The sequence below is a fragment of the Saccostrea cucullata genome, unplaced genomic scaffold (assembly GCF_032062105.1).
Source record: "Saccostrea cucullata isolate Sc308-1 unplaced genomic scaffold, CSIRO_AGI_Scuc_v1 ctg1387, whole genome shotgun sequence".
Taxonomy (NCBI): Eukaryota; Metazoa; Mollusca; class Bivalvia; order Ostreida; family Ostreidae; genus Saccostrea; species Saccostrea cuccullata.
In genome coordinates this window covers 314,015-330,106 of record NW_026929355.1, presented here as the reverse complement: position 1 = coordinate 330,106, position 16,092 = coordinate 314,015, and the positions used below count along the sequence as shown (strand labels likewise).

General features: G+C 33.7%; 1 protein-coding gene across 1 annotated transcript; it reads left to right on the top strand.

Annotated features, from left to right (window-relative positions):
- Positions 1–473: 473 nt before the first annotated feature.
- LOC134280585 (uncharacterized) lies at positions 474–4,555 on the top strand. The gene is made up of 4 exons (XM_062763034.1): positions 474–963; positions 1,270–1,306; positions 1,710–1,775; positions 3,573–4,555. The coding sequence occupies exons 1-4, from the start codon at positions 505–507 to the stop codon at positions 3,956–3,958; spliced, it is 948 nt and encodes a 315-aa protein (XP_062619018.1). The 5' UTR covers positions 474–504; the 3' UTR covers positions 3,959–4,555.
- Positions 4,556–16,092: the final 11,537 nt, after the last annotated feature.

Sequence of the window (16,092 nt, the reverse complement as noted above, 5' to 3'; positions counted from 1 at the left end):
CCGTACAAAGTATTAGAAGCGATTAAAGTATAAACATGCAGCTGTCACGAATTAGGATGAAAATATGTGGACAAGACGTGTGCCATGATCATTATCAACCTACTTCAAGACTCACGTACGTTCCTTAATTTTAGTATTTCATGCCGCCTTGTTTTATCGTAGAAACAGTGGGTTGATATGTTGACACAATTTATACATTTATCATAGTTAGGAGATGAGTAAAACTAATTAACGGAAGCCCAATGCAAGTGGTTATATCATCTTTCAATCATCCATGCAAAGAATAAGCTACAAATAAAAAAAATAATGTACACGTACTTTAAGAAATTTTAAAATATAAAATTTAAGGCGCTAAAAAGAAATCATCAGAAATTTTCAGGGTATTTTTAAAAACAGTGCGTATCGCGTAATTCGCGGATAGACACATAAACAGTAAAACACCCACATTCCTGGAAACCCCAAACGTCTAAAAATAGAATAGAGGAGTGGGCGCCGTGTGTTGATATGGCGGCCGGAGATGTCCCAAAATGTCCGGATTGCCAAAGAAAACAAACCCTGTCTCCGGTACCCGAATCAGGACAACCCCTGATCGAGAGCAAACAATGCCATTCCTGTAGAAAGCTTCAGAAAACATTTGTGGAACTCCCGGTACGGCCGTTATTCGCACGAAGTGTATCTTGCCCCGCCGGCTCTAATGTTGTGTCCTACGAGCAAAACGATGAAGTATTGAGTGCCTTACAGACTGAGGAGGAGGATAAAGACAGTTCTGCAGGTGTCACCAAAGTCGACTTTGGGGCCAATTTCGATAGTGAATCGTTGCCAAGGCAACCTGCTTGGCGAACTGTCGGCAAAAAAATAATTGTTTTTGTACCGATAGGACTGTTTTTGGTGGTAATTGTTTTGATTTGCGTAGTATTTTTGGGACGCAGAACCACTGGCGAGGGACCCACCTATAATATCCTGGTAAGTCAAATTCATAAGAAAACTTCATTTATATGTTTACAGTAAATATGTATATAATTATATTAAACAACAACTTCGAATGGCATCATGCGGTAAATAAATAATTAAAGCGTAAGAATAATTTTTTTTTTATCATTATTCGTTTTTAAAATAAATTTTGTGCAAAGAAAAAATGCCCGGTGATTTCTTACTTGAGTCCCAGCAGTTTATTTATATGTGGCAATTTGTCATTGCTAATTTTAACTTCTTTCACCGAATTTGAGTGCAAAGGTTATCAACAACCAATCAAATCCTTAATATTTTCAGAGCCCTATGAACCATGGCCTCACCAGGAATGTAACAGGTAAGCATTTCATTCATAATTTATCGTAAATACAGGAAGTCGGTCATGACTAATCAGCTTTTCCCAGACCGCAAAACGACCTTGGGGATATATAACATAAAAGTGCAAATGTCATCAAAGGCATTCATCGTTATAATAAATAAAACAATAATAAATTTCCCCATTTGCACAAGTTATTTATAATTTAAGCATTAAAGTAAAAGTGATCTTGACCTTTTTCTAGGAGTATTTTTAAAATTCTAAACTACTTCATATTCCTTCCAAACAAAAAAAGTAATGTGAATTTGCATTAACGGGTATAATCTCATGGATATGGGACACTACGAACTTTTCAATGGCATGCAAAAAGGGGGAAAAGGTTACTATTAAATTAAAAATTAATGTCTATCATTTTCTGTTTCAGATTCTCCCCATCATGTACATTGTACGTCACACAGTTCATTTCTTGTTGACGTCTCCAAACCTGAGGGTAAGAAAATCTAATTATTAAAAAGAAAAGACTGTACAAGTATTATTATACTTTTTTTTACACCTTTAAAAATCGTGAACTATGTAATTCTATATTTTAAAAGATCTCACATTTTCAATGTTTTTCTGAGTGACAATGAAATATTTGACTGCTATAACGTTTTTGTCGTGTCATACTGTAGGCGGGATCAGCCATATTGCATACTTAGAGAAAATAAAATTAAAATAAAAAAAAAGTTTAATAAAACATAATATATTGACTTGCTCTCGTTCAAATTCGCTTTGTCGACCCATCGAACCAAACTGAAAACAGTTTTCATTTTGGGTCCGAAAAACGCATTTTGCCATTGAACCTGGTTATTATTAATGCCCTGTTCACACGGAGAGTTTAATTCGCAGTAAATTAATGCGAAGTAAACTAATGCGAATTAAAATAATGCGAATTAAATTGCGTTCACACGACAGCTAATTCGAAGCAAACTAATGCGAATTAAAATTTTACTTCTGCAGCCCGGCGTCAGCAACTACATGACGTCATTTGCAGATCACGTCACCTTATGCAGAAGCAGATCCATTTATATATATTTTTGATGATTAACAAAATTTTCCTTAGTTTTTCACTCACACACAAGTACCTATAGCTGACCACCGACAAGTGGCATTTGACTAAATTTTGCCATGATGTAAATTTAATTCGAATTAGCTTCGCTTAGCGTTCACATTCCTAATTTAATGCACTGTCGAATTAAACTAATTCGCATTAAAAACGCTAAGCGAAGCTAATTCGCAGTAAACTTACGTTTAATTCGAATTAAACTCTCCGTGTGAACAGGGCATAAATACATTTATTGACTGGATTCGAGGGCAACATGCGTTTTGTCGGAAGCGTTTGCTTGAGGTCATTAACATTTTGTTCATTGACAGAAACAATTTTCCCGAGAACACATTCAATAACATTCTATTTATATACATTTTTTTGGACATGCATTTATCTTGATGTCTTGTAAAACATACTGTCGATATGTTAAGCTTCTTTGTGCGACGTAAGCGGTCCAACATCTCATTGACAGGCCCAATATCTCACTCCGATTTGTAAAACATACGATATGTTAATTCTTTTTATGCGCATGGATCGATAGATCCAATGCGTCTATTGTTTTTGTCCCGTCTCTCTGTCTGTTTGTTTGTTTGTTTGCTAACTTTAACCTTCACCATAACTTTTAAACCATGAAAGATAGAGACTTCATATTTAGTATGCATACTCCACCAATTAAGCTCTTTCAAATGACACCAAGGTCAATGACCTTGTGACCTTGACTATGGCCTAATTATGCTAAAAATAGTTTTTTTTCCTGCTAACTTTAACCTTCGCCATAACTTTTGAACTATGAAAGGTAGAGACTTCAAGTTTAGTATGCCTACTCAACTAATTAAGTTCTTTCAAATGATACCAAGGTCAATGACCTTGTGACCTTGACTGTGGGTTAATTATGCTAAAAATAGTTTTTTGTAACCTCACTTCAAGTTTAGTATGCATACTTCACCAATGAAGCTCTTTCCAATGACACCAAAGTCAATGACCTTGTGACCTTGATTGTGACCTATATGCTAAAAATAGCTTTTTTCGAACTTTGTTGCCGCCGGGCGCATAGTGTTTCACGAACACATCTTGTTTTACTTATAGACTTGTATATAACCAAATTTTTAAAGGTATAGCAAAATATTGTTACTAAGGTTTAGTCTGTAGCACTTTTATTCAATAATATGCAAATAACAGAAGATGATTATTTACTTTCAGTCCCCGACAACCAGCCTACCAATGTATATTTTAGACTTGTGAACTCGTCAGATAACAGCGTTAGTCTTTCCGGGGATGGACAGACCATCCATTTCAACAAACCAGGCCTATACGACATAGATGTAGATTTTATAATGGACACCTACTCCCTTGACAGCGTCTCTATTGAGCGGTCATATCACCAGACTCTCTGTCTGAACATCACCGGAAGACCCCCGGTCTGTCGGCCTCTGATCATGCGCGAGTGGATGAGACTGCCCCTGAGTGTTAATGCTGAAGTTCGCGTGCACAAAGGTCAGAGGGTATCCGTATTTGTGAAGAACCATAAACTCTTGTTTCCGGATCCAAACGAAAACAAGTTGTCAATAGTAAAGAGATATTGTTAAATCAGGAAAGAATCCAACTAAGACTTTGTCAGGGAATATGTTGCAAAGTAAAAAGTTAAGGAACTGAGGTTTTACATGGTATTTCATTGCTCAACAAAAATCCGCCACCCTATTGAATTCTGTGATAACATTAACTAGTGCCGTGACATAGAAGCCATGAAGTGACAGTTTCTGTTCTGTTATACAATAATAATTGTCTTTTTCATTATACAGTGACAGTTTTCTGTTGTGTTGTAAAGTGACATACCTGTTCTGTTGTACAATGACAATTTACTTTCTATTCTGTTGAATAGTGACAACTGTGTGCTGGCACACTAATACGTTTTATTAATGAGTATATTTTTAGCATATTTTTCAGTATTAATGCAGTTGTTGCATTAGATAGCATTAAAATGCTCTCTGGACAGTTAGTCTTTTGTGTGGACAGTAAATGCAGATCACTTTTTAAAAAAACAACCTGATGTAAAGGTGCAAAGACTGTTATAATGGCTCTCTCACAAAAAATTATTCGCGTTAATCTGTTTCAAAGTTTATATTGACATCATGATATTGTTAAAATTGCCAAAGATATTTTAGAGTATTTTTTCAGAAAAAAATGTTTGATGAATTGTATGCATATTTTATTAAAATAAAAGAACATATAAAGTCTTTGTTGTTCTGGAGAACTTACTATTAAGCAATGAAAGGGAAGATATGTTATTGATCCAGCCAGCTAAATAAAAAAACAACAAAAATAAAAACAAGATATGTTTGTGAAAACTCTGATGCCCTCGTATGGCAACTTAGCGAATGTTATACTTTCTCAAATGCAGATCAAATATGATGGTGCCCAAAGTAAGGCGCCGACCTCACACAAGAAATACATTCGTGAAATATGAAACCCGAGCACCACCTGTTCAAAAGTTATGGCCAATGTTAAAGTTTTTAAAAAGAAGGTCAAAGTAAAAAGGGTCAAAGTTTTTGATTTCGAATGGAAGGTCTTGTCTTACAGATTACATATCGTCGCTGTAATATCAAAATGCCGTAAGTCGATTTTTGGCGCCAAATTTTTATTGCTATTTTGGAATCTGCTATATCGAATACAGGTTCTGTCAAAACTTCATGTCTCTAGGCCTATTAGAAAGTGAGATACAGACGTGTGATAAAAGGGCGTATGTCCATTGGATGCATTTTTTTCTGACAAAAGGTCGTATGTCTCTGGGCACTGACAAGGATGTCACTGGCAGTCTGATATCAAGGTAAAAATTAAGATTTAGTTAAATCTTTTATAATTTTTACTAAAAAATGTGTTCAACATACAAAACAAAGTATATTTATTTAATAAACAGAGAAATCAATAGAAAGATTGATGAAAAGTTAGATGTTAGGTTACTTCATGACAAACGGAATTGTTTTCGCAGTTTGTAACTGCAATCAATTTATGAGTATGTTAAGTCATATAATACATTTTAGAGCGTTCTAATATCAGATTCGTACGCTTACAATACATTGCAAGGGTTTGTTTCAATGCTTTTCTGGAGATACGACAATTTGTACTGAAAAAACATCCAGGACAGAAAGGAAACACTAGACATACGACATAAAAATATGTTTTTTGTCTCTCCTGAAAAGTTGGGATTTTTGACTTACGACAATTTGATATTACAGCGACGATATGTGAAATACGAAAGCCATAGCCCTAACGGTTCAAAAGATTTATCCAAGGATAAACCTTTTTAACAGTAGGTCAAACTCAAAGGTCAAGGTTAAAGTCATTGGTTTCTGTAGAAGTTCTTGTCACAATGATTACATGTGTGAAGTATGAAAGCCCTAGCCTGAAACGTTCAAAAGTTATACTCAAGATTAAAAGTTTTTTGAAAGTAGATCAGACTTCAAGGTCAAAGGGTCAAAGTTGTTGATATGCAAAGGAAGGTCTTGTTACAAGGATTACATATATGAAGTATGAAAGCCCTAATCCCCATTGTTCAAAAGTTATGGCCAAGGTTAAAGTTGGTTAATATTTGCAAAGCTGGGTCAGACTCCAAGGTCAAGATCAAGTTTGATCGTGTCACAAGAAATACACATGTGAAATATGAAAGCCATAGTCTCAACCAATCAAAAGTTATGGTCAATGTTAAAGTTTTTGCGGACAAATAGATTAACAAACAGACAGACAGACAGTGCAAAAACTATATATCCCCGAATCTTCGATTACGCGGACATAAATATCAAAGGAATTGCAAAAATATTTATTAAATAAACCCAGAAAATGCAACACCTACTAAGCAGAACTTTCGTAAGCTTTACATGAATTTTTTTTTAAATATTGTTTACATTGTTGTATCTACAACAAAGAAATTAAGCTATGACAATGACCAGGTACAAAGTTTACAAAGAGAAGAAGGCCAAGTTCCAGTCTAACGGATGTACATATTTCTAATGACACTTAGAAACGTCAACAAAGGGTTCTAGATCAGAAGAAGTCGACGTAGTTCCGGTTTACAGTCGGACTGAATGACTCAGTTCTAATAAAATACCAATTTAAACTGTATACCGTAGAAAATTCTCAATGTGTAAAGTGTTTTAGTGGCAAAGATTCCCATTGATTACAATTGAAATGAGTCACTGGGTGAGGAAAGAAGAAGCGGAAAATATGTCCGGTTTGCCTTGAGACTATGACAATTATTTTCTTTTGGACACAAACTAGGTCCTCTTTACATAAAAGAAGAAACCAAAAAAATTTAAAAGTATATTTTTAAGCATAATTTCCCGAAAAGTAAGAGCATATCCTTTCCCTTACTTAAGTTAAATTGCTTGTCTATTTGTAATACTGCAAGGTTGGATTTACTTTATAAGAATTACATCCCTACCCCACCACACTATGAAACATGTTAGTTGTACACGGCTTCACTTTCCATCATTGGTCAATCAACTACCTTTCACTTTTTAATTCTAGACACATTCTTATAAACCAATATATGTATAATTTATACACCATCTAAACCTTTATAGTCGTCTCTAAAAGCGACAAACTAGCTTGATTTGAATTGGTCGTTGGATTGCAGAAAATTCAGATCAAGATAGCTTATTGCCTGTAGAGACGGCTATAAAGGGTTAGGAGGTAGATAATATACAAAATAGTTTTAAAAAATGTGTCTAAAATTAATATAAGTAAAAGGTAATTAATTGACCAGTGGAAAAATTCTTCCCAAAAGTGCACAAAAAATTTTGCGCTGTAAATTACACATTTATGCATTACGGAATCTGTAGCATTATGGTCAAAAACTAATATGTAAAACGATAACGCTGCTGTTCAGGACCAGAAAAGAATTTTATTTTAAAACAGTACAACTACACTACACTAAAAAATACAAGTAGGAGAGGGAAGATCAATTAACCATTTAAAGAAAAAGTTCACTGTAAATTAACAAGGTAAATTTCAAAGAGTGGGGGAGCCCCCTCCCCCTCCCCGATCCCAAGTTCCTGGGTATAACAACAAAAATGGAGGGAGGAACAATTGCAAACAGCCCCCCAAATGACAAATAAATTTATGCTTAAAAAAATGTACTATCAATCATGTTTTCGAAGAAATAACCCCCAACCAACCTTCGAGAAAGGATTTGCGAGGTAATGTACCCCCATCCCCACCCCACGTTGGTACGGACCTGCAGAATTTTTTTTATTACGCAACATATGATCTGATGTTGCAATACATTTTCAATACTGACTGACGTATCATCGGAATTTATTTTTTTTTTGTGCACCATCTTTTTTTTTAAATTGTTGTTCAGATGTTTTAACTTATAGGTAATATTATGAAAAAAAGAGGAAAGCAATATTTTCTTATAATAAATGCAAATTGCCTTTAAAAGCAACAACTCTTTCCAACCCTAAGTAATATTTTTTAATAGATCCCCCTTTCCAATGCAAAAGAAGGCAGCTCGAGTTACCTCTCTTTATGTAACGCTGACTGCCAGTCTAACTTGTCATGTTGCACTCTTCATAAAATATAAGAAAAACATAAATATTCTTTCCACAAAATGGCTATACATTTGATTTCTACATTTTTATTTGCAATCATTTTTGTGCTTTTATAAACATTAACTGCTGTAAATTAGGAACGAATCATATGAAATGTTATTGATTTATGTTTTTTGGTCAGCGACCTATATTGTATTGAAATAGAAAAAAAATGCTTTAAAAGCATTAATAAATTAGTGTATGAGACCTCTGAGGACTTCTAACATACGATGGAAAAATTACATTCTATTTCTTTTGCGTATACTTTTCAAATTGGTTTATTTAACAAAAATCCCGTTTTAAGAGCCTTACAAATCGAATAAGTTATATCTTTATAAGAACATTTTAAGATTAATGTAATGTTTCAAGTACCAAATACAGAATTTTTTTTAGAATAAGTATAATATTTTTTTCCAATGAATAAAAAATATTTAGGTTAAGGTAGTCCGATCCTCAGGTTAATAAAAATTAGCAGCTAAGTAATCAAAAATACTCATAAAAGTATCTCTGAATCCACAAAAATATGTACTTTACAGTGAAAGATTAAAATTAATCATATTGCTGTATATAGGGAAAATTGTCGAATCTCCAATATTTTTGCAGAAAAAGCGAATTAGAATATCAGCAATCATTTTCTAATTGCAAATTGATCAACAAATATATTTTAGATTAAAAAACGATATAGGCATCCAGGCAGTCAGAGAAATTGTCATGATTTTAATACTTTTTTGGTATTCAATGTCTTCTATTTCCTTCATGTATTCTATAATACATGGTGTAAAAGGCTTTTGCTATCATTGCAAGACACCACAAATCACTTCTTATTTCATATCATGCTAATAAGCATTGGTTTCTAAGGCTGGATTTACTAAAATCTTATTTCTCTAAAACTGTATTATTTTTTTCCTTTTATAGGGTAAAAATGTCAACTTTTATAAGACCTTTTCGAGGACTTCCACAAACCCTGACTCTTATAAGGATGAATAAAATGAAAATTGTTGCATGAAAAAAATTTCATTTTCAAGCTTTATTTTGAAGCATTTCAAATTAAATATTAATTTTTGGAGTTATCCTTCCTAGCTGAGGATCATATATCCTTAAATATATTAACTTTTGCCACCAGCTATATTTTTTTCTTTCAACCAAATACAAAATTAAGATAATCTGACTTAGGAAGGAGCGTTTTATTATGTTTTCTTATATGACTTTAATAGGTGAAACGTATGGAGATAACGAACAGTATTCAATGTCAAAATCAATAAAACAATACAAAATAGGAGCAGAGCAAACACGGACTCCCAAAACATCAGAGGTGGAATCAGAGGCCATGGAGAAGTGAGCAGCCTCTGCCAACCGGTCACACCCGCCAATTCAGTGTATAAATAATGGACTAACAATAAGTATGAACAAGATGTGTTTGTGAAACACTATGCGCCCGGCGGCAACAAAGTTCGGAAAAAGCTATTTTTAGCATTAAGGTCACAAGGTCCTTGGTGTCATTTGAAAGAGCTTGATTAGTGGAGAATGCGTACCAAATATGAAAGCTCAATCTCTCATGGTTCAAAAGTTATAGTGAGGGTTCAAAAAAGCTATTTTTAGCATATAGGTCACAGTGAAGGTCGCAAGGTCATTGACCTTGGTGTCATTTGAAAGAACCTGAGTAGTGGAGTATGCATACCAAATATGAAGTCTCTATCCTTCATGGTTCAAAAGTTATGGCAAAGGTTAAAGTTTGCAGAAAAAAGCTATTTTTAGCATATAGGCCACAGTTAAGGTCACAAGGTCATTGACCTTAGTGTCTTTTGAAAGACCTTAAGTAGTGGAGTATGCATACCAAATATGAAGTCTTTATCATTCATGGTTCAAAAGTTACGGTGAAGGTTAATGGTCGAGACAAACAAACAAACAAACAAACAAACAAACAAACAAAAAGACAGACAGACAGGACAAAAATAATATACGCCCTGGATCTATCGATCCTGGCGCATAAAAATGTCAGTCAGCATTTGACTCAATGATAAATTGTATTTGCTGACAAGGTCATGGTATCGACCATAGAACTTACGAAATGATGACTTTAAACAAGACTGCTGATATTCTTGTTTCATCAACTTGTTTGTCAATAATTTACTTCGTTTAGAAATTGTTCATACGTGGAGCATGCTTTTGCGAATCCAATCAACTGAGATATATAAAATCCGTATGTAAATGATCAAGGTATATTGCTGCATAAGTAATCATAGAGCTCTGTTGTTAGATTACCATTAACGTCTTTTTCAAGTAAAATGTCCAAGTATGAAACAGATTTCTCATACTCTGTGGCTTCTTTTGAGATATATAAAATCCGTATGCAAGTGATCAAGGTATATTGCTGCATAAGTAATCATAGAGCTCTGTTGTTAGATTACCATTAACGTCTTTTTCAAGTAAAATGTCCAAGTATGAAACAGATTTCTCATACTCTGTGGCTTCTTTTTAATCTCAAGCTCACCAAGATATATCGTATCAACACAAAAATGGAAACTACAATTGTTTATTGACAATTCGTCGTCAATATACGACATATGAATCCGTATGCAGGTGATGAAGGTATTTTGCTGCATAAGTAAGGGAAGCTGACGATAGAAAAGTTAAAGTCATCACGTTTATCATAGAACGCTGTTGTTAGATTACCATTAACGTCTTTTTCAAGTAAAATGTCCAAGTATGAAACAGATGTCTCATACTCTGTGGCTTCTTTTTAATCTCAAGCTCACCAAGATATATCGTATCAACACAAAAATGGAAACTACAACTGTTTATTGACAATTCGTCGTCAATATACGACATATGAACGGAAATAATAATTTTAATTGACTATACGTCAATCTAAATGTCAAGTTGAAGGCCAGTTGAAGTTAAAGTGTTTTCATCTTTTCACGCAGAAGATTTTGGACAAATTCTGGTTCATATGAATACAAAAATAGGTCTGCTAATAACGGTCAACTTCAGAGTACTTGTGTGTACAATCAGAATGTTTTTTAACAAAATAATTTTAACAAAATGTTCAATGACAAGTTAAATTTACGAGTTCTAGTTTTATTGAAAAACCAGCTGTCAATTATGTCGAAAAGCCCGGACTTTAATTTATCGTGGGGAATGATAGTGTATTAAGTTGAAAAGTCGTAATTTTAAAGCTTTTGATTTTAGTAAAATCCTATGATTTCAAATTGTCCAGAAGTTCCTTGGAATTTTTAAGGATGATACTAAATAAATATGATTTTCATATACACCTCACATTTTTTTATGCTGTTAAAATAAATTGTAACTCTTTCTATTCTCTCTGTTAAAAGCCCTTCATATTGTGATCTGACATAAAAATCATTTCTGAAAAAAAAGCAGCGCTTCATACATATCCCATATATTTTGCATTTGACGCTAATGCTATAGCTCTTGGTGAAAATCAATGCTGGAAAGTTAAAAATAAATATATATGAAATTCAGACCAGAGGGTCAATAGTTCTTAAATGGTCAAATATGATCGACAGAAGTTTTGTAAATCTGTTAAATACTCGCGGAACAACTATCTAGTTATTGTTTTTGTTTTGTGGAGAAAGAAAGTGAAGATAACGAATACTGTTATTGTATTATTGTTCGTGGGGGACCAATGTTCGTAGATTTCGTGGGTTACCCATACCCACGAATTAACATTCCCACGAACGTTTATTTTGTTTACATATTGATTCACTGAACCATCGTATTTACGAGTAACCCACGAAATTACGTCCTCACGAACATGTAAAATTTTGCTTACCCACGAACATTGACCACCACGAATAAAAATGATTCTACAGTAGTCGATCTCAAAAAAATGATAAGCAATACAAATGTGACGAGGGCATTAAACGCAAACCTCTTGAAATCCTAGAGATGAGGCTAGAATCCTAGGAGAAGTAAGCATTCCCTGTCGACAAGTCACATCCACTGTAAACCCTATGTATTGATCAGAGTGATGGAACTTGCCTTTGACAAATCAGTGTACAATTGTACATGTATAAGCACTGGCCTTAAAATTGGTATGAAACATTTCGGCCAAAATACAATCCAATGGAAGGTTATATTGCCAAAAAGCCTCACTATAACGATCATAGTATTTACGAAATGGTAATTTTAAAGCAATATGAGCTGCATTTTGGATGGATTTGTTTTGCTGTTAAAAAATGTTATTATCAATATGATAAATCTGTATGTAATTTTAACTATTAAGTTTGATAAGATTGATATTAAGAATCATTTTTGTTTTCAGAAAAAAGATATCTACAAAGGAATGTACAGTATTATATAAGAAACCAGTATTGTACAGGACAACAATCATGCAATTTTGCTTCAATCAAAGCATATAAATAGTTCCTCTGTCTGAAATATAAAGAATAAAGGTTTATAAATGTTCTTTTTTCTGTCAATTAAATAGTTAATAATAATTTTGCAACAAAAATTTCAGACATCGAACTTGCAGGTCATATTGCTTTTAATAGAATCCCTATAGCATGAGCAGTTATTCATCTGTCAGTAACCTGCCGAGGTTTTCTCAAAGCATGCTCTTGAATGTCGAATAAAAATGTAGACATTATAAGCAGGTGAAAAAAGGATATTAATGCATGAATAAGGAAAGAATGGAACAGTTGAAATCATCTCATTTATCATACAGTTTGGATGTCAGTTGACCCTTATCGTTAATAATCAACTAAACATCAAACTATGATACAGATGTGGCAAACTCTGTCTTGTTCACTAGAATAGGCATATGTCAAATCACAGGAGTTCGCGTACCTATCAATTTAACCTAAATTTTCAGTAAATTAAAATAATACGTAATACCTATATTAATACCACAAGGAGTGCAACCGTTGTCCGCGACGCCACTACATGACGTCACGGGTGGTCCATTTACCCAAAAGCCTAAAGGAACAAAAGATGTGATTAAACAATCATACACAATTAAGCAGAGATAAAGATTTTAGCTTTAGATACGGGTATATGTACTTGAAATATAAGTAAAATATATAAAACATTAGCATGCTAAATAAGCAATGAAATTTAACTGTTTAAATTTGTGGGGCAATAGAGAGAGAGAGAGAAAGGGGTGTTGATAGACAGCTATTAATAGTTTATAAATCTTATTTTTTTTTTTCTATCCCTGGGAGAGTGAGACTCTAACGCAAGTTGATGTATTTTAAATTTTGGCGACGAAATCTTCAACAAGTAAATAACAATATCTAGATCAGCATTTTATTGTTCATTTAAGGCAGTTTTGCTCCTTTTAAGTAATGGACGCACCCGTGACGTCACGTAATAGCGTAGCGGACAACGGATATTTGAGCGAAGAAGTGGAGAAACGTCACCGCTGATGCTGAAAAACATGCGTTTGAAATCATATGCATTGAGATGCATAAAGAATGGTCCCTTCCGAAAAGATTGGTTTGTGTTTTATAATTTTCGATTAAGAATTAATTTTGCTGCGTCCTCGACATTAAGCGAGGGGTTCCCGGCCGGTGACCTAAAGTGCGTTGCACTCCTTGTGTTATTATTATAGGTATTACGTATTATTTTAATTTACTGAAAATTTCGGTAAAATTGATAGGTACGCGAACTCCTGTGGTCGAATCGACATAGGCTTATAAAAGAAAGTAACTATTGTTAATTGATAATACGTCATCAACATATCTTAATGTGGAATTGAAGGCCACAGCAAGTGTTTTTGTTTCTTCTTGACATATAGGAATTTTTTAAAATAAATTTTGTTTTATGGAAATCCAACAACAGGTCAGTTGATAACGGGGCACAATAGGTGATCATCAGAAATCCCACATTTTTTAACAATATTCTCCGGGGACTACATAAATGCTGTCAATCAAGAGCTCAAGCATCTTTTTAATTTCAGAATCAGAGTACTTGTATGTTCAATCTTGGTGATTTTTACAGTAGAAAGTTTGTTGATGACCAATTACAATATAAGAAGACTTCTGACTTCAGTAAGATAAAATTTCAATTATTTTACTGTCAACAAAGTTTCAAATTCAAAGACCTTTAGCCTTAAATTTATTTACCAGAATATTTCCTTCAACATTAAACTAGACATTTGATACGATTATGTTCTTGATCAGTATCATCAATATGTTTTATTACCGCAAATTCGATGAAATTGACAATATCTACTAAAATATGATGAAGGCAGTGTTGAGTTTCTGTCAGCACCATTCTTAAAATAACTAATTATTGAAGTATCTCTAACATCGTACCGAGGATTAGGTATTCAATATGATCGATTTCTGCAGCAAGAGACGAGGATGACGGCTGCATATTTGGATTTCATCTCATTTCATTAGGTAAATGGACTTGCATTTAATCAGAAATTAAATCAAGACTCTCCTTTTTTCTAAAGCATAAATTCTTGAATTAATAATTTTGCAACGTACTATATCAATAATTTTTCAATACTTTATTTCATTATAAATGCAATAAAAATCGTCAAGGGATGCTGCACTATCTTTGACTGAAAATATTTCACAGACTTGTGAAATTTAAATGAAATATACAAAACGTATCAATCAATAACAGATAGTTTAGCTTCCATATGTTTTGTGATGAGGTTGATCTAGTGTCTTTCCTGATATACTTTATTTTATCAAATGAAATCTACATAATTATCTTTGAAATTTGAGCTTTCATTCAAAGTAAAATTCTGTTTTAAATAATCAATTACACAAAAAACCAGTTATTCAGTTTTAAGGTTTTTATTGTTTAAACTTTTTTTATATAAAACTAGTTCTCAGTCAATATTCATCATTATGTATGCAATCCAGTTTAATATTATTTGTTTCAATCATTTTGGATTTTGGGTTTTACTGTTTATCAAACTGGTTTTCACTTTTCTCCCCGTTGAATAAACCACAGGAGTTCGCGTACCTATCAAATTTACCGAAATCTTCAGTAAATTAAAATAATACGTAATACCTATAATAACTAGAGGTACTGTGAGCGATGAGCTCACTGGTTCCATATAGTTATAATTGCAAAGTCCATGTTTTGCTGTGGCCGGGAAACCCAAAATATGTGTCGGATCAAAAAGTAAAATAGGAGGTGCACAATGGCAATATGTAATAAAGATTCTGTGAAAGTTTTATCAAATTTCAATCAGTGGTACGAGAGGAGTTGCGGATAAGAGATGGGTACCCCAAAGCGTAACAGACGGACGGAATTAACGATTACTATATAACCTCCCGCTTTTCAAGCGGGGGGTATAATAACACGAGTGCAACGCACTTTAAGTCACCGGGGAACCCCTCGCTTAATGTCGAGGACGCAGCACAATTAAATCTCAATCGAAAATTACAAAACACAAACCAATCTTTTCGGAAGGGACCATTCTTTATGCATCTCAATGCATATGATTTCAAACGCATGTTTTTCAGCATCAGCAGTGACGTTTCTCCACTTTTTCGATCAAATATCCATCGTCCGCTACGCCATTACGTGACGTCACGGGTGCTCCTAAAAGGAGCAAAACTGCCTTAAATGAGCAATAAAATGCTTATCTAGATATTGTTATTTATTTGTTGAAGATTTTGTCGCCAAAATTGAAAATACATCAACTTGGGTTAGAGTCTCACTCTCCCAAGGATAGAAAAAAAATTTAAGATTTATAAACTATTAATAGCTGTCTATCAACACCCCCCTTTCTCTCTCTCTATTGCCCCACAAATTTAAACAGTTAAATTTCATTGCTTACTTAGCATGCTAATGTTTTATATATTTTACTTATATTTCACTATAGACAAACAAGTACATGTACCCGTATCTAAAGCTAAAATCTTTATCTCTGCTTAATTGTGTATGTTCAATCACGAAATTTTTTGTCCCTTTAGGCTTTTGGGTAAATGGACCACCCGTGACGTCACGTAGTGGCGTCGCGGACAACGGTTGCACTCCTTGTGGTATTAATATAGGTATTACGTATTTTTTTAAATTTACTGAAAATTTAGATTAAATCGATAGGTACGCGAACTCCTGTGAACAAACCAACCATGCGGCGAGTAACTTTTATATTGTAAGTTCTTAAGAAGTATTTCTTTGATTGATCAAGTAGCAGGGAGGTT

Coding starts and splice junctions, on each gene's coding strand:
- LOC134280585 (XM_062763034.1), top strand. CDS start 505: ATGGCGGCCGGAGATGTCCCAAAATGTCCGGATTGCCAAAGAAAACAA. Junction 964..1,269: donor GACCCACCTATAATATCCTG/GTAAGTCAAATT, acceptor TAATATTTTCAG/AGCCCTATGAACCATGGCCT. Junction 1,776..3,572: donor TGACGTCTCCAAACCTGAGG/GTAAGAAAATCT, acceptor ATTTACTTTCAG/TCCCCGACAACCAGCCTACC.